The sequence below is a fragment of the Brassica oleracea genome, chromosome C3 (assembly GCF_000695525.1).
Source record: "Brassica oleracea var. oleracea cultivar TO1000 chromosome C3, BOL, whole genome shotgun sequence".
NCBI lineage: Eukaryota > Viridiplantae > Streptophyta > Magnoliopsida > Brassicales > Brassicaceae > Brassica > Brassica oleracea.
Genome location: NC_027750.1, coordinates 24761494 through 24785466, shown reverse-complemented (window position 1 = coordinate 24785466; position 23973 = coordinate 24761494). Strand labels below are relative to the sequence as shown.

The 23973-nt window shown below is 37.8% G+C and overlaps 2 protein-coding genes and 1 long non-coding RNA gene across 3 annotated transcripts; 1 reads left to right on the top strand and 2 right to left on the bottom strand.

The window, feature by feature from the left end:
- Window positions 1-5810: 5810 nt before the first annotated feature.
- Window positions 5811-8011, top strand: LOC106334268 (E3 ubiquitin-protein ligase PUB24-like). Its single transcript, XM_013772571.1, has 2 exons — window positions 5811-6153; window positions 6951-8011. Exons 1-2 carry the CDS (start codon window positions 5814-5816, stop codon window positions 8009-8011), a joined length of 1401 nt encoding a protein of 466 aa, XP_013628025.1. The 5' UTR covers window positions 5811-5813.
- A 410-nt stretch (window positions 8012-8421) lies between these two features.
- On the bottom strand, window positions 8422-12686 carry LOC106328713 (T-complex protein 1 subunit eta-like). The gene is made up of 14 exons (XM_013767208.1): window positions 12480-12686; window positions 12119-12379; window positions 11723-11848; window positions 11427-11630; window positions 10761-10930; window positions 10536-10671; window positions 10151-10267; window positions 9925-10044; window positions 9737-9835; window positions 9566-9655; window positions 9215-9302; window positions 9028-9116; window positions 8814-8888; window positions 8422-8722 (listed from the first exon to the last, which is right to left on the bottom strand). The coding sequence occupies exons 1-14, from the start codon at window positions 12492-12494 to the stop codon at window positions 8636-8638; spliced, it is 1677 nt and encodes a 558-aa protein (XP_013622662.1). The 5' UTR covers window positions 12495-12686; the 3' UTR covers window positions 8422-8635.
- A 9220-nt stretch (window positions 12687-21906) lies between these two features.
- LOC106334693 lies at window positions 21907-23072 on the bottom strand. Its single transcript, XR_001268662.1, has 3 exons — window positions 23003-23072; window positions 22868-22915; window positions 21907-22444 (listed from the first exon to the last, which is right to left on the bottom strand). It is a non-coding gene; the product is annotated as an uncharacterized LOC106334693 (long non-coding RNA).
- Window positions 23073-23973: the final 901 nt, after the last annotated feature.

The window sequence follows — 23973 nt, the reverse complement described above, 5'->3', positions numbered from 1 at the left end:
CCTTTCACACATATTCCATAGTTACTGGTCGCCCGCTGTACACCATACTCATATGTGTGAAAAGTATAGCCTCATGTAAAATACATTTGTGATGTGGTGACCTTTACAAATGGAGATTAAATTACTTCATGTAACCACTTAGGATAATCTGCATCGTCGTCATAATCAACCTGCGAAAATAAAAAGAACGTTGAAATACAGATCATGTATGAAAAAAGAGTTTGATCGACCCGAAAAAATTAAGAGTTTGAGTTAATACCTGATTCTTCAACCACTTAATAAAGTGTTGATCCTTCCATTTGTCAACGTCACTTGTGGATATACCTGAGAATGTTTCTTCGACTTGAGAAACAAATAGGCTGTAAAATCATATTTTATATTAATTAATCTTTGGCAATTATACAATTTATACTTATAGGTGTTTGTTCATATATGTTACCTTTCAAAATAACGCATCAATGGATCATCGCAATTGAGTAGAATATAGGTGTGTGCACTATGAGCGTCTTCTTCACTAGACCACCAAACCTCTTTTAATTTTCCACCGAGCCGCCCAATTTGGCTAAAGATGTCTGGAACACCAGCAACTGCATATGTTGGCGCGACACCACCATCATCATATCTTCTTGGAGCTCTTTTCCGGGTATGTACTTTTGACGCAAAATAGTACGATGTGAAGTGAGAAGTTTCTTCCGTCAAACTTCCAGCAATTATAGAACCTTCAACTTTGGCGAGGTTCTTTGCTTTTCCCTTCAAATATTTCATGGCTCGCTCATACTGATACATCCATCCGTAATGTACAGATTCACGAAGCAATGCTTCATATGGGAGGTGGATAGCTAGATGCTCCATGACGTCAAAAAATCCCGGAGAAAATATCTTCTCCAAGTTGCACAATAAGATGGAAATGTTCTGCTGAAGCTGTTCCACGACTTCTTCTTCAAGAGTGCATGTGCTCAGATCCCTGAAAAATGCTCTAATGCCTTGTATATTCCAAAAACAATTTAACACATTATATTAGTCATATATTATTACAAATTAAACCATTATAAAATTAATGCGTTATAATATACTACCTGCAAGTGCTTCATGTACGTTTGTTGGAAGTAGCTCCGCAAATGCAAAGGGCAGTAGTCGTTGCATAAATACATGACAATCATGACTCTTCATCCCGGAGAACTTTTGACCCTTTTCAACACATCTAGAGAGATTCGAAACATACCCATCGGAGAATTTCACTTCTGATGTCACCCAGTTGAACAACACCGACTTTTTTTCTGAAGACAATCTGAATATCAGAACGGAAACTTGTTCATTGCTTTTTATATGTAATTCACATCTTGAGCAAATATCCGGCAAGTCCAACCTCGATTTTATGTTGTCTTTTGTCTTCCCTGGGACATTCAATATTGTATTCATGATGTTCTCAAAGAAATTCTTCTCTATATGCATCACATCGAGGTTGTGGCGCAGAAGAAGATCCTTCCAATATGGCAACTCCCAAAATATACTCTTCTTGTGCCAGTTGTGATGAACACCGTAAAAATCAAGCATATTACGAGGGACATGCCAATTACCACCCCAACGAACTGTTTCGTTAGCTCTGTAGTAGTCAATTTGCGCTTCAATTTGCTCTCCAGTTAGATATGGAGGATGAGTGTCTCTCACTACCCTTTTGTGCCTAAATAAATTCTTGTTTCTTCGGTACGGATGTCCAATGGGAAAAAATCGACGGTGACAATTGAACCAACTTATCTTCCTACCATTCTTCAGTTGAAACGCATATGTCGTTCCATTACAATATGGACAAGCTAATCTCCCATGTGTAGTCCATCCAGACAACATCCCATAGGCAGGAAAATCACTTATGGTCCACAAAAGCATCGCTCGCATCGTAAAATTCGTCTTCGTTAAACAGTCATACGTCCTCACCCCTGTTGACCACAAATCCTTCAACTCTTTTATCAGTGGTTGTAGGAAAACATCAAGTGACCTTTTTGGTCAAGAATAGCAACTTTCGTTGCATGCACATCTCCGGTAGCAGGTTGTATGGCGTAAGAAAGACTGGCCACAATGAATATTGTCTCCCTGACATTCCGAACGGACTAAATCCATCTGTGCATAATCCGAGATACACATTCCGGATATTGCTAGCGAAATCTGGATGTACTTTGTTGAAATGTTTCCAGGCTCTTACATCTGATGGATGAGTCATCTCACCATCCGTCTGAGTATGCTCGGCATGCCATCTCATCTTTCCAGCAGTCTGCTCTGATTGATACAATCTTTTCAATCTATCTGTAATTGCATCCTTTGGTATGGTACCCTATTACGTCCCCGTCCTTGTGGCTTGAATCGTGGCTTCTTGCAGAATCGACATTCTTCTAGCTTCTCATCATCTCCCCAATAGATCATGCAGTTGTCGATGCAAACATCTATCATCTCAGAAGGCAACCCAAGACTATAAACCAGTTTCTGAATCTCATAATAAGAATCAGCAGACACATTGTCTTCCGGCAAGTACTCTTTAAACAAGTCCGCCCATTCGTTCATGCAACTTTCAGGTAGATTGTGATCAGTTTTAATATTCATCATTCTAGCAGCTAACGACAATTTAGAGAGACCTTCAACCACTGTAAAGTGGTTGATTCGCCGCGTTTAACATTTCGTAAAACTTTTTTGCATCTATATTAGGTTCTTCATCTCCATCATGAGCTACGAATGCATCAGCTACCATATCATGAACCCTATCATAATCTACCCTATCATAATCTACCATCTGCTCTTCCTGATGGTAACTATGTTCATTATGCAAATGATGATCAACCGGTTCTTTTTCCTGAAAATTGCTATTACTACTACTAGCTTCATTCTGATCATAATTAAAACCTTCTCCATGTTGAAACCAGATATAGTAATTTGCCGTGAAACCTCTATTTATTAAATACTTCCAAACATTTTCACGGTTTGCCAGTTTCGAATTGTTGCATTTCCGACAAGGACAGAACATCTTACCACTTTCTTGGGCGAGCGGTGTTGAATCTGCTTGAAATTCATAAATGTCTCCAGCCCCGCAAGGTATTCTTTCGTCACTTTCCCGTTAGCATCTCTATGCATATCCATCCACTTCCGCAACTCGTAAATAGTCCCGGAGCCAGCCATATTTTTTTCTTTCACGTTTTTTGTTGTTGGTGTGTTTAAAATGATGTTCAAACATCCATATTTATTAAATGTCCATATTTGTAGAAAATTTTCAAATCTTGTAGTTGTAATTTTCCTAGGAATTTACGACGAAATTTAGTTAGGTGGCCGAAAAAAACGTGTTACAACTCAAATTTCCTCGCTAAGTTGACGTAAAATATTTCCTCGTAAAGTCCACGCTATGTTTACGTCGAGCTTACGAGGAAATCATAATTCCTCGTAAAAGCCACGTGATATTACATCGACTTTACGACGAAATAATTTCGTCGTTATTTTACGAAGAAATAACACTGATTTTATATTTCCTCGTAAGTTGCTCGTAAAGTCGATGTAAAGTTACGACGATTACTTTTCCTCGTTAAATTTCCTTGTTAAACTTGTGTTTTCTTGTAGTGTTTTGTTAAACAACATAAAAGTTTTATCTAATACTATGAAATTTATATTTGTATTTTTAACTAGAAAACTCTATTAAAACACTCAAAAATAATTAAAATAATTTTAGAATTCACATCAAAAATATATTTAATACCATTAATTGGATCTCAAAATAGCTAATCAAATAATTAATTAAATATATAACACTGAATTTCTTCCAAGAAAATAAAAATTATATTTGAATAGTGAATTTTTCATATATTTTTTTGAGTGAATTTGTCATCTCAATACACACTATTTCAAACTTTCAATTGAATACACCCATACATTTAGAATTTGACTAGTTCAAACGATTGATCTTATAATTATTACAAGGGTTGTCCTAACATTCGATTCTCAATCGTCAGGCGCATACAGCCACAAGTGGTGGGGGTTGGACCAAAAACCCCACGTGAATGGTGAAATAAATACCTATCTATGTGGTCTAATAAAGACTATCGAGTCTCGTTATCTGTCGTATAGTTAAAAACAAAGTGACTCAATTGCAAGCACTTTCAGAATGTTCTACATGTACCTTATACAAGTCAGTCATATATGATGCGTACATATACCAGACAACCGATAAGAGTCACGAGTGTTCGTGAGCCACGGTTCGACACCAACGCAATTTCTTGATGTTGACGTTTTCTTGTAACTTGTGAAAGAAGATACAATGTATATAATATTGCAGCCTTTTTTTTTTTTGATAATCCAGTATCCGACCACTTTTGCGTGATCGACTAGCCCACCGGGCCTAAGCCCATGCCATTACAGGATTTTTAAACGTCCACTTAAGGGCCACTGGTTACGCGAAGTGGTCTGGAGGGCGAGAGGCAGCCGATGTAAAACCCCTCGTGGCCGGGGCTCGAACTCGGGTGGCGGACACCTCAGCCGAGGTTCTTTTACCACCAGACTACGAGGCCCGGTTATTATTGGAGCCTTTTTTACGTTTTCCACGACGAACGTAAAATCCAAAACTTCTTGTTCTATGATATTTGCAATCGTCATGCTCAGTTTTTTAACAGAATATAGAATATGAAGAATTTAAGGAATGGACTTCTACGTTTTAGAAAAGTCAACTTTGTTATTTTGTTGCTATATATTTAAATTGTTGACGTTAAAATTAAACAAACATAAAATTTCTGTGAGTTTTAATAGATTTTTTCTAAAAAAATATTAAATATATAACTATAACTTGATAAATGATAATAGCTTTAGAAACCCAAAACACTTTCTATTTTTTCGATTCAAGCACTTTCTAATCTTTTCGGTTTTCTTTTAACTTGCCTAGGTTCAGCTCAATCACACGTTTCGTCTAGCGAGCGAGTTTCCGAACAATCATAGTTGCAGTGTCGTGCCACAGTGTTGAAAAAAGAAACCTTCCCTTATGGCAGCAAAAAATAAATAAAGATCCAAGGGCATCATCTGTTAACTATTACCATTCATAATATAACCATTAGAATTGGAGTATATACAACGAAAGCAAGATAATAATTTTGATTAAAAACATGAGCCTATAATTAACGAATACATGAGTTTCCTAAGTAAGAAACAATGTAAACAACGGTTAAATAACTAAAATAATTAGATATTAGTGATTATAGGTCTGAATCCATTTTTGAAATATTAAAGATAAAGTTAGTCAAATTTTATCTTTGTTTGATTATAGCATAAAACATTGAGTAATTTAATTATTTTATCTTAAAGTTAACTAGAATATTTAATGATGAATACTTGATTAATATTTTTAATAAATATAAAAAAAATTTGTTGTATAATTACAATTTTTTTATTAGTTTAATTATTTATATGTTCTTCTCTATTAAAATAATTATTTTTATTGTTGAGATTTTTATGATTGGTTTAGGGCAACTATAAATGCTCGCACGACTCTGTAGTAGGTTAGTGTATTTGCAAAAAATGTTACATACTGTAGCAATAGCCTAAATAAATAAAACTAGGAAAGAGCATATAGAAAAGATGTAACTAATTCAAACTATAACATCCATGATTGCATTGAAAACTAATGCACGTGTATGTGTTTGATAGTGAATATTCTTGTTTGTGGAATTCAAAGTTCGACAAAGTCTGTCCTCAAGTAAACGCAGCCGCCACCTCTTACCCTCCACCTCCAACACATCATTATGGATATTTATATACACACAATGCTAATACAAAACCATACGTTAATTTTTCAAATGGATCATGAAGATGAGGAGATAGAGATCCCTAATTACTTCATCTGCCCAATTTCACTAGACATTATGAAAGATCCAGTCATCGCCGTTTCTGGCATCACTTACGACCGTGAAAGCATAGATAAATGGCTTGAGAAGGTCTCTTCTTGTCCCGTGACGAAGCAGCCTCTTCCTTCTGACTCCGACCTTACGCCTAACCATACGCTTCGCCGTCTTATCCAACATTGGTGTGTCGAGAATGCGACGCTTGGTGTTGTTAGAATCCCTACGCCTAGAGTTCCTCCGGGGAAGCCTAACGTTGTCGAGGAGATCAAGAATCTCAAAAAGTTTGGAGACGAAGGTATTGTGTCGGGTTTTTGGATAACTCGGTTTGGTCAGGTTATTTCAGTATTAGGTTTGATGTGGCAAAATTTTAGTTTGGTTTTTCTGGTAAATTTTCATTTTTCAAAGAATTAAATATAGGTTTGGGCACTTTTTTTTTAGAGGGTTGAAGTTAAAAGTGCCGAATCTAAGTTTGGATATATATCCGATCTAAATCCGATTCAATATATAAAAGTGTTTAACTTATATAAGTAGCTCAAATGCTTAATTTTATGTTTATTTTCAATATTTGATCATATATTATTTAGTGTTTCAAAAAAATAGTTCAGATATTATTCAAACTTTTATATGTTGGTTATTAAACTTTGTTGTTTTATTTTTGACTTTCAGTTCTTTTGGGATTACTTAATAAGTATTTTAGGTAAAGATATTTGAATCATCCAAAAAATCCAGAAAAAACAAAACAAATCTGAAAAACCTTGATGAATTCTAATGGATTCCGACCCAAATTTTAGAAAACTCTTATGGGATTATACCCCCACACTTTTAGAACACCTTCAATGGTAGTTTCGTTCTAAAGTTATATACATATACCAAATATATAATTTTAGAACTTCACGGTAAGAAACTACCATTGAAGTTACTCTTAAAACCTAATATCCAACAAAAAAATCCAAATGGTTACGCAAACACCATGTCTAGTTACAGAAATCGGTTTGGCTGGACGAAATTTAAGTTCGATTCGGTTTTGTTCACCTTGAATTTTCATATACCAATTGTTTAAGGCACACATTTGCTTCTATTTAAATTGAACAGCTTTGGGAAGAGAAGATACCTTGAAGAAGCTTGAACTTTTGGCTATAGATGGAGAGACAAATAGGAGACTGATGCATGAAGGAGGCGTACATAGGTCACTGATCTTGTTCATAGTTAAGTGTACTCGTGAAGAAGAGGAGGAAGGACAACGTCGCATCAAAGAGCAGCTAGATGAGTCTCTACGTCTTCTTCACTTGATCGGTGTTCCATTAAACGACGCAAGAACAATCTTGATGGAAAACGACAGGATCTTGGACTCATTGAGTTTGGTCCTAAACCAACAAAACTTCCTCAACAAAGCTTACATAATCGTGCTCTTGAGGAATCTAACTGAAAACACTTCCTCTCATATCGTGGAGAGATTGAATGAAGAGATTTTAAAAGGGATCATAGGTTTCCTCAAGGAAGTAGTAAGTAGTTTCAACCGAGCTAGCCCTAACGTGAGTGACACGGCACAGTCATCAAACCCTAGAGTGAGAAACAAGGTACATTCAAAACTTGATTATACCTTAGTTATTAAACAAGCTGTGACCGCCGCGCTGATGATTCTTCTAGAGACCTCTTCGTGGAGCCGCAACAAACATATCCTTATTGAACTCGGTGCGGTTTCCCAACTCATCGAACTCGAGATAAGCTCAGCAGGCGAGAAGAGAGCCACGGAGCTTGTGTTGGGAGTCTTGTCTCGTCTATGTTGTTGTACAAACGGTAGAGCCGAGATTCTTGCTCATGGAGGTGGACTCGCTATAGTGACAAAACGGTTGTTGGGAGTTTCGATTGCAGCTGACGATAGAGCTCTCTCTATCCTAAGCACGGTGTCTAAATTCTCTCCGGAGAAGGCGGTGGTGGAAGAGATGGTTTGCGTCGGGACGGTGGAGAAGCTTTGTACCGTTCTGAGAGTGGACTGTGGTTTGAGTTTGAAAGAGAAAGCGAAGGAGATACTTAGTGATCATTTTGATGAGTTGAAGAAGTTTCCATGCATTGACGTAAGATTACTTACTAAGCTTTTAAGCTCTTCACAAGAAGATCTACTCGCCGAGTTTTACTCAAAACTTAATGTTTAGCTCTTTTTTTTTCCTTTGTGTACTCCTTAAGTAATCAATCTGCTGAACAAATGAAAGTATTGATTCAATGGCAACTTTTGCTATCACCAAAATGATGATGTATAGTTGGGCATGCGGGTTCAGTTAATCTTAATCTTGCCGAATTAATCCAAAATAAAAGTTCAGTTCGCTATTTTATTAATTCAGTTTTTGAAATTTCTAGTAGACTTAACCGAAGGTTTTGATTTCGTTACAAATCGAGATAAGTGCAGTTAATTACTATAGCTCAGTTGAAAATTTAATTAGTTTGAATTAGATTTTTGATTAGAGTCGGTATGGGTAGGTTACAATTTTTTTTGAAAAAATAGAAAACTGTAACCAATTACTGAACTAAACCGAACCGATAACCATCCCAGCTGGATGTGCTACAGTTTGATTCATCTCCGTCTTGATCCAATAAAGCAAATGTAGTTTCTCAAGTGTAACAAAAACCCACACTGAAATTTCAATTTCACAAATTGTATGGACATGAGTCAAATAAACACAAATACACTAGCTCCTTGATTTCAAAACAAAATTCAACAAAACTAAAATTCAGAGAAGAAGCTTGCAAGTTTTGTCATAAGACTAAAAAAATAACAAAACTTATCGCCTCCTCATACCACGGCCACGACCTCCACCGCGTCCTCTTCCCATAGCACCTGTGGCAGCGTCTCCCTGTGCGCTCTCAGACTGCATTTTTATATTTGATACAATTATCAATACAATACATACTTCACAATATCAAAACATACAACAGAGAATGAGATAAAATATTAATTACTTTAGGATTCTTCACAGTTTCGTCCACGCTGAGAATAAGGCAAGCTGCTTCAGTCGCAGCGTTTATAGCATTAATCTGCCACAACAAAGGGAAACAACCCATCATCAATAAACCTTTCTATGAAAGATAGTCACACATAATAGAATATTTTTATAACTAGCACAATAGTCTCCCAAAAAAGAAAAGAGTACAAGTTTATAGAATTTTGCAATACCTTTACAACTGCTGGTTCCCAGACAAAGTTAGCATAAGAATCAGCAATTCCACCAGTGTTAATGTCCACTCCATAAGAAGCTCCTTCACCTGCTATAACACAAACATGGTAGCATCATCACATGAAATTACGCTGCCTATCAAAAGACTAATACATCAAGCTTGTGACCGTGAAAGAAAAGGCTTACCGCTTTGCATGGCGTGTTTTTGTCTTAACTTATTTAGGACATCCGTTGCATCAAATCCAGCATTGTCACACAATTGCCGTGGAATAACCTGTAGTACACACCACAAATCATAGTTAATTTAAAACCAACAAATTTCAAGTCCGGGTCAAATATTAATCTTGGAGTTTCGGACCCTCCTTACCAGATTTCTATTTTACACAATGACGAGTAAACAGAAAACATCTCTACTCTATCAATGCCTTATAATACAGAACACAGCTACGAAGCTCATTTGTTATGCGCATAGCAGTTATGGGATTTTCAGAAATCAGAGGAATAAAAGCAAAACATCTAAGTCAACTAGAAGTGTACCTCCAAGGCCTTTGCATACGAGTTGATGAAAAGCTGTGATTTCCCAGCAATTGTTCTTGAATGCTGCCTCAGGTACTTGCTTACCTCCATCTACAGCAAGGAGCATTGTCAATGTTATTAACTTATGTGTAACCATTTGAAAACAAACCATGGTGGATGAAGGGCACTCACATCTATCGCTCCACCTCCAGGAACAACAGTTGAGTTCTTCACGGCTCTTCTCACTATCATAATCGCATCATGTAAACTACGCTCAGCTTCTTCGATAAACTGCCATTAACGTTTCAAAGGAATTCATATTAATACGTTTTTTTTTTCTGTTTCCTTAAGCCTTCCTATATTTAAATTTTGAAGTATACCTGATCAGCTCCACCTCGGAGGACAATAGTAGCTGTACGTCCTGAAGGACAACCACTGAATATGTTAAATCTCTCCCCACCAACTTGTTTTTCCTCAAATATCTCACAAGTTCCGAGAACCTGCACAAAATTAAAACGAATCTCTAATTCAAAGGAACATAATCAACAAGCGCTTAAAACTTGTAAGCATATCTAGATAGCAAGCAAAGAAGTTCATTTCACTAACCTCGGGTATTATATTGTTAACACTTGTCTGAACTGTTCCTCCAGCCGCAGCAGCCACGCGGTTAAGATCTTCTTCTGCTACACGGCCAGCGCAGAAAATATCACGATCGGCAAAATACTGCAAAGAATGCCAACTGTCTTCAGTTAAATGAGTAAAAAACGGTAAAACTCTTGATTAACACGAAAATTAAACAATAAGATGCAACGTATCGTTCTGAACAATATTGACTGACAAGAGTAACGAATATGTTAGGTTTCTGACGAAATAAAACATCTTCATAAGCTAGAACATCGTACCCTATAGCCAACCAATGTAATAATGCCTCAAAGCTTCTCTATAGAAATAAAAGGGCGTCAATAGCCAATCGGGAAAAGGAATGACAAACCTGAGTGGCTAGATCACCAATAGCCAATCGAGAAAGAACAACTTTAGCTCCACTTTCGACACATTTGTCTAGCTTGTCATAAATGATGTTCCATTCTGCATCAACTATTGACTGGTACTGTGATGGATCTGACAGTCTGTGAACAAATGACAAGACTCAAGTCAAATAAGGCCTAAAAATGCCTAAACAAAGGGAACATTTAACGAAAAGAGCCCGAATTCAAACCTAATCTCAGCGTTTTCCTTCTCAGATTTCAACTCCAATTCGATGTTAAGCAAGAGGATTTTGGGATTAAGAAACTTCTTTGGCTGTTGTTCAAAACCCGCATATGAGAATGTCTTTTTGAAAGCCACACCATCAACTAGGAAAGAGTCTCGCATGTTACCACCAGGAACCTGCAGAGCATAACATAAAATAGCTTAGAAGCATCACTGACCAAGCACAAATGGAAGTTTCATTTACACGACCTGGATTTTAAAAACTCCCAATCTAAGACAATCTACCATAGATGTCAAATTGCCAATCATTTGTACCATGTAGCACTATGCCCGTTCTCACTTCCCCAAATCTAACTGGAACTCGAAAATGAATTCAGTAAATTGATGCGGAATGAAGCAGATATACAATTGTGGTACATGTCTACGACTAGAAAACTGCGTGAAACAATAGAAGTGCTATCCTATTGGACTGTGAAGAAGCGAAGTGGAAATCCACTAATAGCCAGAGTTTAAAATGGCACGATAGAGTCAGATAGAACACAGCACAAGTTTGGACATAGATGCATAGTCGATAAAAAAAATCAAGTAACATGAACTTAACAACCAATGCAAAGTTAATTAACAAAAAAACTTTTCAGTATACTAATAGTTTGAAAGAAATAAAATGATTTACCTTTTTGATTCCGATCAAATTGAGCCTGTCGTCATCCCCAATGGCCATAACAGCATCAACAACCATTGTAGCAAAGAACTCCTTCTCTCCACCAATAAGCTTAGAGGAAAGAGTGGTAGCAGCACATTTAGCCAACAAACCTTTCTTCTCCTCTACACTTTTCCCCTCAATACTAACAGCGAGTTCTTTAACCTTCTCAATTGCCTACATCGTCAAACAGTAGTGATTAGGATAAAAAAAAAAGATCCAGCAATCAAAAAGAATTGCAATTGCACTAACGAGAAGAAAACACAAACCAAAGTGCTTGCAGTGCGGTAACTCCTAATCAGATTCTGGGAGTGAACACCATCTTCAACAAACGGCTTAGCCTCCTTCAAAAACTCAGCAGCAAGAAGAACAACCGTAGTTGTTCCATCACCAACCTAACCAACAACCGTGGTTTAAGTACTGGTCATCGTATTGAGTAAACCAGGAACAAATCCACACTATATAAGAAGTTCATTGTACACATTTTCAGATAAGATCAATATAGAAAGTTAGTTACATCATCTTCTTCGCTTAGCTCAACTCAAGATTCACTAACAACGGATTATAAGATCTACATCCTAGATCACCTTATGTATAACCACTGAAGGATCCAGAGATCCAGCTCAACAGCAACAAAATCACTATTCAATTTTGCGAAATCGCACCTCGGAATCTTGCGATTTGGCGATATCGACGAGGATCTTAGCGGCGGGATGGACAATGTCGAGGAGCTTCATGATGGTAGCGCCGTCGTTGGAGATGGTGACGGATCCCTTATCGTCGTGGATGAGCTTGTCCATCCCTCGTGGACCGAGCGTGGTTCGAACCACATCGCCGACCGCCGTGACGGCATTGATGTTGCTCAGTAGCTGCGCTTTACCCTGGGAAGTGTCTGTGCCTTCCTTCAGCAGTATGATTTGCGGTTGCTGAAGAGAGAGAGAGAGAGTGTAGATTCGCGTTAGTTAAGAGTTTAAACAGATATGCATATGCAGAGAGAGAGAGAGAGAGTGTGTAGATATGACATACCATCATGGACGCCATCGTAGATGCGTGAAAGAGCTTACGGAGAAATGGGAGGGAATGGTGTGTAGGAGTGAGTGATTTAGGGTTTTTTAATTTAGGTCTTGTGTTTCATTTTCATATACGAGTGACGAGGATGAGCAGTGATTTCAGATCTAGACCGGCCGGTCGAACCGATAAATCTGGAACCTAGCGATAGCGGAGAGTTTGATACGAATCACTTTCACGTTTGCGCCCATCGAGATTTAAATGATTTTGTTCCAAGTTAAATGAGTTATTTGATTTTATTTAAACTAACATATAAATAAATAAATACAGGCTGAAGCAGCTTCTTCATGTATATAATAAGATTCGAACCAGACTGATATTTGTATATGATCCAATCTGTATAAATACTCAATCGGTCTTTTAAATTGATATTTAGGAGATTAAATGTTACACACTACTTTTGAATTGTACAACATATGTTTTCCTCTCCTGATATTTAAGAAGAAAACAATTGCAAAGGATCGATACGTTAAAAACCCTTTTCTCTCTCCTCTATCCTCTCAAGTTGCAAGCAAACGTAAGGTCTTCATCTTCTCCGGCGTAGTTCGGCGCGCGTCCGGCCGCCGGAGGTTTCCCTCTCCTCTCCTCTGGTTTTCGTCTTTGCTCTCCGGTCATTTCCCCTCTTCTATTGCTTTGTTCCGGTCTCTGGCTTGTCGCGTCTCCGTCGTTAGGGAATCACGCGCAAGGTTTCGTCGACGGCGGTTAAGACTAGGCTCGATCTGGAGCGGGGACGCGGTGGCGTGCAGGGGTTTCTGATAGGGGAGTCGGCTTTTTACGGCTGAGAGAGAGGATCGTGTTTCACTTTTAGATCCTCTCTTGCGACCTCTCTGCTCGTGGTTGTGTGTTGGTGCGCTGTACGGCTAGGCTGCGAGTCTCTGCTGCTTCTGTCTGGTGAGGCGTGTGGCTTCGTCGAGTGGAATTGGGAGCCCTTACGGGTCGTCGGGGTTCGTCTCCTTTTCGGCGGAGTCAAAGTCAGCTTCGGTGGTGGTTCCATCTCGGAGGCGAGTCTGGGTCGGGTATGCAGGCGGACTTGATGGTACCTGGCCATTTCCGTCTCGTGTTGGCGTGCTGAGCGGAGGCCTACACAGTCGTCTATGGCTGTTTCAAGCTCTGCTATGGTGTTCCACTTGTCTTTCCAACATCTATTCCTCGTCACCATTTCGAGGCCTTCGGTTGGTCTGTGGCCGCATCTCAACTGGAGACTTGGGCTCTTGTGTTTCATTTTATTTTTCACTGTCGACACAAGTGAACGTTTGCAAGGCACACTCACTGTTACTTCGGTTCTCGAAGGCGACAAGAGGCGTCCCGGCTTTGTCATGATGTGCCGGTGTCTCTCTTGTCCTCAGCTACCATCCTAGTGCCGATGATTGGTCTTTGATTCATCATTGGTAGTGTAGCTGGCTGATTGTGTGCAGGTCGTTAGTCTTCTCGGATTGGTGTGGCATAGAGGTCAGGTCCTTTTATGTACAGATTCGGTGGCGGCAGTAGCAAGCACTTGCTTGGTTGGGAGGAGGTTTCAAACGCTGTGTGGTGTTGTGTACAAGCCAGGCTTTGGTGGCGCTTGCAAGGCTCATGGTAAGTATCCGGAACTCTCCCCTATTTGTCGTGTGGAGCTTCAGAGATAGTGATGGTTACAAGTTCGGTGGAGTTCGTTGGGAGCTAGCTACTCCAGAGACGACACGAAAAATCCCGGCATCCGAGGCAACAAGGAGAACCTCACCTTCTAGTGATTCTCATTGATGGTTGAGAACGGTAACCGATTCTGAAGAATTTTGAGGACGAGCTAGCGGAATGTGCCGGGTTTAGTGGGCGGGCGAAGCTAGTTTTTGTGTTAGATTGACTTTGGATATTTTGTTCAAAACCTGCTTGTAACCGGATCTAAATTTCCGTCTTTACGGGCTGATTTTAATATATCAATTACTATTAAAAAAAAAACATATGTTTTCCTTTTTGTGTTGCGTTTAAAGGAAATCAAACTTAGAATCTCTAATTGTCTTTTTAAAAAGTTTGGAACATTATATTCAAATATATTTAGAGTTTAGAATATTTTTTTTTTTGATTTTTTTTATATATTTGATTAAGAAATTTTTGAAAAATTAAACAACTAAGTTTGCAACCCAGTTGAAAGTGAAGTTACATTACATGGTTTGATTGAAAAGCCCCATACAGTAGCTCAAAAACCTTTTCTTTCCTCTGAAAATTGTATGTAACTGATGAAGTCAGAAGGCACCAATAGAAGTGAGAATGGACAACGAAACCGCAACAATTGCTAGTTTTTTAACATTTTATCCCTCAAATCAGAGAGAACTATAACTTATAAAGCTTCCCTCATTTGCCCAAGAAAGAAACACAACTGATGAGTGACCTAAACCGTAGTCTGTAATGATCTCAAGTTCATAATAATGTTCCATACCACTATTGGGTTTAAATTCTGCAGCATCGTCAAAAAACTTGTATGTAAAATACTTTAAGTAGCATCCTGTAAGAAATCTCTAGCTTCATGACATTCACAAACTAATACATGCTGGAAATCAGGGTGGACAGGATGGTTGATGGAAGCTTGAATGGATCGACCAAAAAGATGATCGGGTGGACGATATGGATGGAATCAAGTTGTAAACCTGAAACAAATGGAAATGTGATTAGATGCTGATGATGAAATGAATAAAACAAAAACAATAAACTAAAGAAATGGATAGATATGGTGGAATTAAGCTACTGCATGTGTATCACTCTCAGCTTGATCAAATGATGGGTTTTGAAGTGGATTTGCGGATGAGGGTTTAATTGAATCTCTCAATCTGATGATGTGATGGAACGATGTGATTGACTCTCTCAATATGTGTACTAAGCTTGTTTGATTTGCACAAACAAACTACTAGACTCACGAAATCAATAAGACAACAAAAAATCTCTTTTTGAATCCTAAAGACTGATATTTTATACAAAGAACAACTTTTGATAAAACTGAATAAAACTTTTATTAACTTGGTGATTGAGGGTACTCTTTACAATGGACATCTATGAGCTTATATAATGCTCAGATACAAAGATCCTAATGTTCTAAAAAGATAAGAAAGGAAACAAAACAAAAACAAAGCAAGAAATCGAAAACTAGCCGTTGGAGCCTTTTGTGGGATTTGTGGCTCCAAGTGAGAAACTTGATTCTTCTTGAATCTGGACGGTTTAAGGGGATAAGAGAGCTTCCTTGGGATCTTCTTGGATGCTTTATATGTGCTGATTTCGTCCATAGGAAAGGAGCTTGATAGGAAAGGAGCTGTTGGACATTGATGTCGGTTTGCTCCATATAAGGCAAGTTGAAGTGCAAGAGGATTCTCCTAATCCTGTGGGTGCTGGTGTAGCTAAGGACGTCTTGGATGTCTTCTGGGTGGTTAAGATGATCTCCTGGCTTCCATAGATAAGTTTGGGTCGAACCAAATTGATTTGGTTAATGACTTTTCTTAAATGATGTCAGTTTGGCCAATTGATGCAAACTGGCTTGATCTCTTGGTTTGATTGTGATCCACCTGATCCAGTGTGGCATGGTGCTTCCTAGGATGTTGTGGAGTGCCTCTGAATGACTTAGAAATTAAATAATATTGTCTTCTCTTTGAGCGTGGATTTTAGAGATTCATCCCTTCGCAGGAAGTAATGCAAAAGATGGGACGTTTTGAACTACTCATAATATTGATAAGTAGTTTTGAAACATGCAGAACATAGGATGTTTCACATCAAGTGTCGGTTGTATCAACTTGGTGCGTGAACTTGCCACACTCAAACTCCTAACCGTCCATGATCATAGAACCACAAAATTAACACAACAATGAGATCAAGAGACCAACAAGAACAAACCTCTCTCATGTTGCAGCATCTTCATTTGTAGCTTTACCTACCAAATATGTGTTTTGTTCCCTTAAATATTGGGAATCTGTTCTAATAGTATGTAGTAGATACCAACTGACATAGCATCTTCATCAAACCACCGCTGTAAACATCAACGCATAGATCTTAAGAACCTATTCTCTAATATCATTTAATAAGTACTTAATTGTTAGTAAAATGATACCACTTGATTATAAAACCAAAATATGAATCAATTTTAATTAACAAATTATTTTTACGAGAAACCAAATATATAAGATAAAACAGTAATTTGACCATAACTTAAGTTTAATTAAGTTTTCATTAATTTCAATTTTTCTCACTATTCCATACGTATATTTCGGATTTTTTCAATAAACTTTGTTTTTTAATCATGGTTTATAATTTTATATTATGATCATAATATGTATGTATTATTATCAACTATAAAGATATTTGTCCAAACCCGGACGTAGCCCGGGAAATTCATCTCTAGTTTTTAATAAAATGCATATAGGAAACCATCTAAGATAAGCATAAATTTTCTCTAACGTAGATTGGACGTATCATCTGAAATTACAAGTAACGTGATGACAAATGCAAAATCGACATATGGATTAACTCTCACCTTGAAGCTGTAATTTCCTATTATAAGTCCTCCCCATGAGAAATCATGAACCACCTGAAGAATTCAAGCTTTGTTATATGAACATGATTATAGTGTAGATCCTAATATGTGTCAATGGTGGTTAGCTAAATAAATAAGCTGAATAAATCTAAAGCTTGACATAATCAACTAAGACCATCTCCATCGGGAGATTTAAGAAGAGGTTCTTAAGGAAAAAGGAAAAAAATTAAATCAAAATGCTCTCTCTCTCTCTCTCTCTCTCTCTCTCTCTCTCTCTCTCTTTCTTCGTCGTCGTCGGTTGGTCTCTCTCTCCGATTCTATCTCTCGCAAGCTCGATTATGTCACTCGCAAGCTCGATTATGTCTCTCTCGTTGGTGATTCTCTTTATTCGCCGAAGTTCTCCTCCAGTTCCGTCCATGCAATCACCTTGAAGGTTCAGATTATTTTATTTTGTTCTTCCCGTGAATTGGAATCCTTCGATTATAATCAATAATTTTGTTTCGATGATGAGATGTGACTATGTTAATCTCCTCTCTTTGTCTCTCTTATTATTACATCGATTTGGTAGTGTTGATTCCAAACCTCTTTGTATTTGAAAGAGCCGCGAGAGAAAGAGAGGTTTTGTAGTGTTGATTGAGCTTATCGGTTTTGTAGTGTTGATTTTCTGTTATGGTTTTACTTGTTAGCTTTCAGGAACCTTTTGATGATGTTTTGTTTGTCTCTGCTTTTGTACCATATGAGACTTGAACTTTAATGACAAGGGTTTGATCCTCTTGTTTCTTCATGTGTAATTAACTTGGTGATGGATAAAGTAGCAAATAGACCAAGACAGTTTGCTTTCCTGAGGTATGAGACTGAGGAGTAGTCTATGAAAGCTATTCAAGGGATGCACGGAAAGGTAACTCTCCTCGACATCACACACACACAGTTTGATGTATTAGTTTTCGCACAACCGGAATCAAACCGAAGTTCACAAGTGGATTTCACGTATTCTACAGATATGCCTTCAAATCTCGGCAATATGATGAGCATTCGGAATCGAGTTCGTGATAGAACATCAACAATTGAAAGCTAATTTGGTTGAGAACATATAGAAAAAATTTGGAACAAATCAAGATTTCAACTAATCGACTTTTTCTCGTTTACGATTTGTATCTGTATTTTTAATATGTTTTTATGTCATTTTTATTAAAAAATTTATGTATGCTTTTATTTTAAATCATTCTACTTAAAAAAAATTATTTAAAAAACCCTACGAGGTTCTTCCATTGAAAGATGAAAAAATTATTTGTACTAACAAAAGTTTTTAACTTTTCAAATCACCTTATTAACTACTAATTTAATCATAAGAGTCTATTAGATGTTCAAAACCTTAGCAAGAAGTTAATAAGAATAGCTAGTACAGTTAAGAGTAGCTAGTGAGGTACCTCAGCAAGCTTTTGCTAAAAAACAAAAACGTAGCAACATAGCATCGATATAAGTACCTCCAATCCTCCAAGCAATTAACAGAATTACGGAACCACTAAGCCACTGCTAACTTTCTTTAACCTGTGCCCTTTAATTTGTATATATATCTCGGTCTCTAAAGCTTGTAGGGCCGGCTCAGTTTAACCGAACGACGCCAAAAGATAGATAAGCGTGTCCACATCCACAAAAAGATGCTTCCTCCACGTGTCTCTTTCACAGTTCAACTTTTGTTTTTGTTGTTTACGTCACAATTACATTTACTAAACTATATATTATTTTCCATTACATAAAGGTTAACCATGCTAGATTTTAGTAGTTTTTAAACCCATGCATGCATGGCAGAAAACTTTTTTTTTTTTTTTGAGAATGCATGCTGGAAAACTTGGTTCGCACTTATTCAGGAACATCAAACTCCCGGAATAAACTGAACTCTAATGTATATAACGCAACCTAAAAGGAAATAGTTTTGCATTGATTTGATCAAGGATCCACGTATATAAACGCAACCTAAACGGAAATAGTTTTTTTTTTCTGATCTAAATTCTCTATATACCCAAGTAAAACCATATAGAAACAACAATGAGAGATACAATATTAATCAGTTGCACAAAAAAAGATACAATATTAATCAAGGGGTATAAGTGTTTATATATATTTACAATTAAGACTATTAGCTAATTCAAAATATGTGATAAGTTTGTCAATCAAACTGTTTTTTTTTTAAAAGAACTTGTTACTCAAACTAAAAACAAGTAAAACTACACACAAACTCAGAGAAGAGTATGAGCCACATCAGGCATCGTTTTATTCTGTCAACATATGCAGACCTTTTTTGTGATATTGAATGCTGAATTACTCGTAGTATAAAATTATGGAACATTCTAGAATCCAAAAAGAAAATGTTCTTATCCCAGTTACAATATAACCAAGGAAGAAGTTATATCTTTGTAAAGTCCTCGTTAGGCAAAATTAAAGTTATACATACACAAATCACAGCTAATCCACTCAATATGAGCCATTTGCAAACAAATACAAAAAACTTATCGTACCGTAAGACCATCATTAACGCATGGTTCTTAGTACAGGGTTCTTAGCAGAATATAAGAACCCGACTCTTAACTTTTAACTGAAAAAGTTAAGAGTCGGCTCTTAAATCTCTTATTTAAGAACCGACTCTTAGCATTTTCAGTTAAAAATTAAGAGTCGAGTTCTTATATTCCACTAAGAGCCCCATCCTAAGAACCTCCGTTAATGATGCTCGCAAATAAGAAAACAAAAAAAACACAGAAGAAGAACACGCGACGCGACGCTCAGCACGGTACCCCAACAGTCCCACAACAACAGACCAACCAGAAACCGACGCGTAAGCAGCTTTATTTAGTTGTTATTATTTTTAACTATCTTGGCTGTTACTTTATCCCGGACTGCGGATAAAATTTGTCAGTTAGAGTGTAAGCAAAAAGCAGTCACCAAATAAAAGAGTCAGCAAAAAGCAACCGTAAGAAACCGTACTCTTCTCTCTCTGGCCATGGCTGACGAACAGAACGAATCTTTGCAGCAAGATCAACAAGGAGCTGAGCTAAAAGGAGTAACTCCGTTGCAGAAAGATCACACGTCGGAGCTAAAAGGAGCAGCCCCGTTGCCGAAAGATCACGCGTCGCCGTTGCCGAAAGATCACTCGTCGCCGTCGGAGCTAAAAGGAGCAGCCCCATTGCAGAAAGATCACACGTCGGAATCATCTGTGGATGAGAACGTCCCACCGGCTGAGACCTTGCAAAGTGCAACCGTTCTCGACGGTCATGCGATCGAGGAAGTCGCACCAGTGAATCCGGATGGTACAGGTAAAATATAATGTAATGTATTGATCTTATTGAATGACCCAACATGGGTTTATATACAAAGAGTAACGTACAAGCTAACTAAGATTAGGAATACAGATAAACCTAAAGTATAGGATATAACTATCATTATCATTATCCCATAATTAACAGGGCCAGGGAATGAAGTGGGGGCTGGAGCAGCTGGGAATGATGATCAAGATGGGGTCCTTTATACGTGTTGCAGGGATCTTTGGAATTGTCTGTACGGGGAGCAGTTCGGAAGGCCATACTTTCTGATGGCCCAGGCGGTGGTAACCTTCATCTTGGTGCTGTTCTGTGCTTATGAAGCCAGGGGAGTGAGCTCTGCGGACGATAGTTACCAGTGGGAGATCGCAGGCCCAGTTTTTGGCTCTTGCGTTTACGTTGTTGCTTCTGTTATACTTTTCGGGCATAAACAACAGCTGAAGACAACGTATGAGAACGCACGTACCAAGCTAGCTAACTACCTCTGTTGCTTCAAAGGTCTAAGAGCCCTTCTCGTTGTGGGTATGCTTCGCGTCTTTGTGCATGTGTCCGATATTTGGGTGAGAGGAAGAATCTTTATGCATTCGGCCTTGCCTTCTATTATCTTTCGGCCTTACATGTCATTACCGTTGCGAAGCTCTTCACGATCGAAGACATACTTTGTCTCTCGGACAGCCTGATTGCGGTTGGGGTACTCGTATCTTCAAGGATTGAAGTAGAGCCGCTAGGGAAGGATGACATGCATGGTGCTTTAGTAAAGAAAGTGGCGGTCCTAGTCTGTGGCTATGTATTAGTTATCCTCGTTCTCTGTTTTAAATACGCCACCGTACCGTATGGTAATCAGCCCGAAGAACCTGCAGCAGGGGCTAGGGCAGATGAGATAGGGCAGGCAGGGGATAGAGCAGCTGTGACAGGGACTGGCGGGACAGAGGTTGATGCTAGTGATAACGCGTGATGAGGAGGTTTCTTGTTTGTGAGTTTGGTATTTGAATAAAATTTGTGTGTACTGGACGTTTTGTTTCAAGTTTATGATTGTGTTACTTGAGTAAGTTTCTCTATAACTTTGCGTTGTTTGTGGTTTTGTTTTTTCAATAATATTGCATACATTGGTGCTTCGCTACTTAGACTGTATACATTGGTGCTTGCCTAGTGTTCAAAATACCTGGTGATTCTTTTCTTAAAGGTTGGTAGATATTTGTTTTAGAACTATAATTGTCAATTATGTAGCGCTCTTGTTCTATGAAGAGAGTGAAAGAGTTCCTCTCGGTTAGTCTTATATTAAACTCTATAGATGAGACTCAACATGAACATGTATTGAAAGTAAGGTTTTTATGAGTTGTACAATTTATATGAAGACTGTACAATCAAGTATGAGCTTTAGGAAATGTGAGAGGGCGATGCAAGTGTTACATATAACGTTCCAATTTTCTTCAAGAGTCAGACAAAAGAAACGAACAGAATCAATAAACCATTATCGACTTTTAACCGTTAATAGGGGGTGTAACATGTATATATATATATGCTCTCAGTTAATCATATATTTCTACTCTATCCACTACAAAATACGTTCACATATGGTTGCCCTTTATCAAACTCTCAGATTGTGTCAAATTAATTATTTTTATATACAAACTCAGTCAGCAACAAAATACATAGAGTCAAATTAACCGAAAATGTATTCACGTGTCCAACTGTAATTTTACCACAGCTTTCTTTAACATCTGAAATCCGAGTAACTAGTTTAGATTCACAATCAGCATCCTCTTGCTTCCACACAAACATCACCACCGAGAACCCCCTTATCATCAACAGTACACACCTCAGACTGACTCAACGTGCTAGTAAACTCAGAGACAGGGAAGGTAAGCCGAGCCAAGGGATCGAACATAACCTTAGCAGCTTCTTCTGCGGTAGGAAAAGTGCCAAGCCCAAGCCTACTACCTCTGTTAGGTTCTTCGTATCTCAGCAACACAATTACCACCAAACCCTTCTTTGTTTAACTCCTCTGAAACTACAATGACGATTCTCTGCCCCTCCTTGACCTTTCATACAAGCCTTTCGCATGAACTTTCCCTCTAGGTTTATTCTATCCTTCTTTAACATAGTCGTTGCACTCTTTCCACCTATGTTGCACCGAGACGGATACGGGGACAGAAACGGGGACGGGAAACGGCAAAACTAAAAATGTAAAGATACGGGTACGGCATATATATGTGTATAAAAAAATATATAATATCTATAAGTTTAAACTATAAACAAGTCAAACTATAAATTTCAACGTAAAAGTAGAGCAAAGAACATAAATTCACAACCATAAACTAAAAAACAGAGCAAAGAACATATAGACACGATCATAGAGTTAACAAAACAGAGAACATTTGATATAACCACGAGCAGTAACCATTAGGTAATTAAAATATTGGAGTTATAATAGAGAAATGTCACGGAAACTTTTCTCGCCGTCCCGGCCGTGTCCCCGTCTCGGAAACGTAACGGGTACATAAGACGGCTATGAATTGCCGTCCCCGTGCTTCATAGCTTTCCACTGCTTTAGCCTGTCTGCTCGAAAGCTTCTTCTTAGCCGCAAAAATAATCTACAAGAGACCAAAAGAAGCTCTCTTTAAGTCACAAAGATTATATAACTTTTCAGGTAAATGAGTTTGTAAAGGCACATAAACTACTTTGCTACCAAGGTTGTTTAACTTGCTCTCCAAGTTTCCATATTTTAATAGCAGATTCGTGGGGGCAAACTGAAAATAAAAACCCCGAATTTCTCTCAGAACTATTACACAAATCAATAACACAACAACAATATCTAAAACCCTAAAATCAATAATCCAAACCCTAGAAGAAAAAATAAATTTATCGTGAAATGTCAGTTCAGCTAAAAAGCCCAGGAATAGAAAAGAGAAATCGAAAATCAACATATTAATTGAGATTGATATCTCCAAAATTCGATTCGAATCTCTACTTCAATTGGGAGACAATCGCTTTTCCTTACGACGATGATCTAATTGTTTGCGTGGATATCTTCTTTTTAGAGCATCCGCAATGGTGAGATTCACCGCGGAGTCCTTAGCATTATTAAAATAATTTTTTTTTGAATAGTTTAAGGATCCTAATCCAAAAGATATGTGCAATGATGTTCTCCAATTTGGAGTCCTTATGATTAAAAAATAATAATTTTTTTTATAAAAGTGAAATTAATATTTTTTATTTATCGCATGATTAAATAGAAAGATACAACATTTATTAATCTTCAATCACCAAATTTGTTCCAAATATTTTCAATTAAATCATTTTTCAATTGTTGATGTAAACGCTTATCGTGAACATCATCCCGAATGCCGAGCAGATTATGGATATTTGTAGGCCTCTCGGTATCCACCCGTGAACTTCTGCTGTTGTCACCTTCTTCAAATTCATATAGATCGTACCGAATGTATCCATCTCGTTCATTTTCGACTATCATATTGTGTAGTATGATACATGCTCGCATAATGTTTCCTATCTTTTCTTTGTCCAATGAAAGAGCCGGATTTTTCACAATCGCAAATCAAGCTTGCAATACTCCAAAAGCCCGTTCCACGTCTTTTCTGGTTGCTTATTGAATTCCAGCAAATAACTCTGCTTTAGGACCTTGAGGGTGCGA

Coding starts and splice junctions, on each gene's coding strand:
- LOC106334268 (XM_013772571.1), top strand. CDS start 5,814: ATGGATCATGAAGATGAGGAGATAGAGATCCCTAATTACTTCATCTGC. Junction 6,154..6,950: donor CAAAAAGTTTGGAGACGAAG/GTATTGTGTCGG, acceptor TAAATTGAACAG/CTTTGGGAAGAGAAGATACC.
- LOC106328713 (XM_013767208.1), bottom strand. Junction 9,836..9,924: donor TCCGAGGTGGAGCTGATCAG/GTATACTTCAAA, acceptor CGTTAATGGCAG/TTTATCGAAGAAGCTGAGCG. Junction 8,723..8,813: donor AAACTGTGAAGAATCCTAAA/GTAATTAATATT, acceptor ATAAAAATGCAG/TCTGAGAGCGCACAGGGAGA.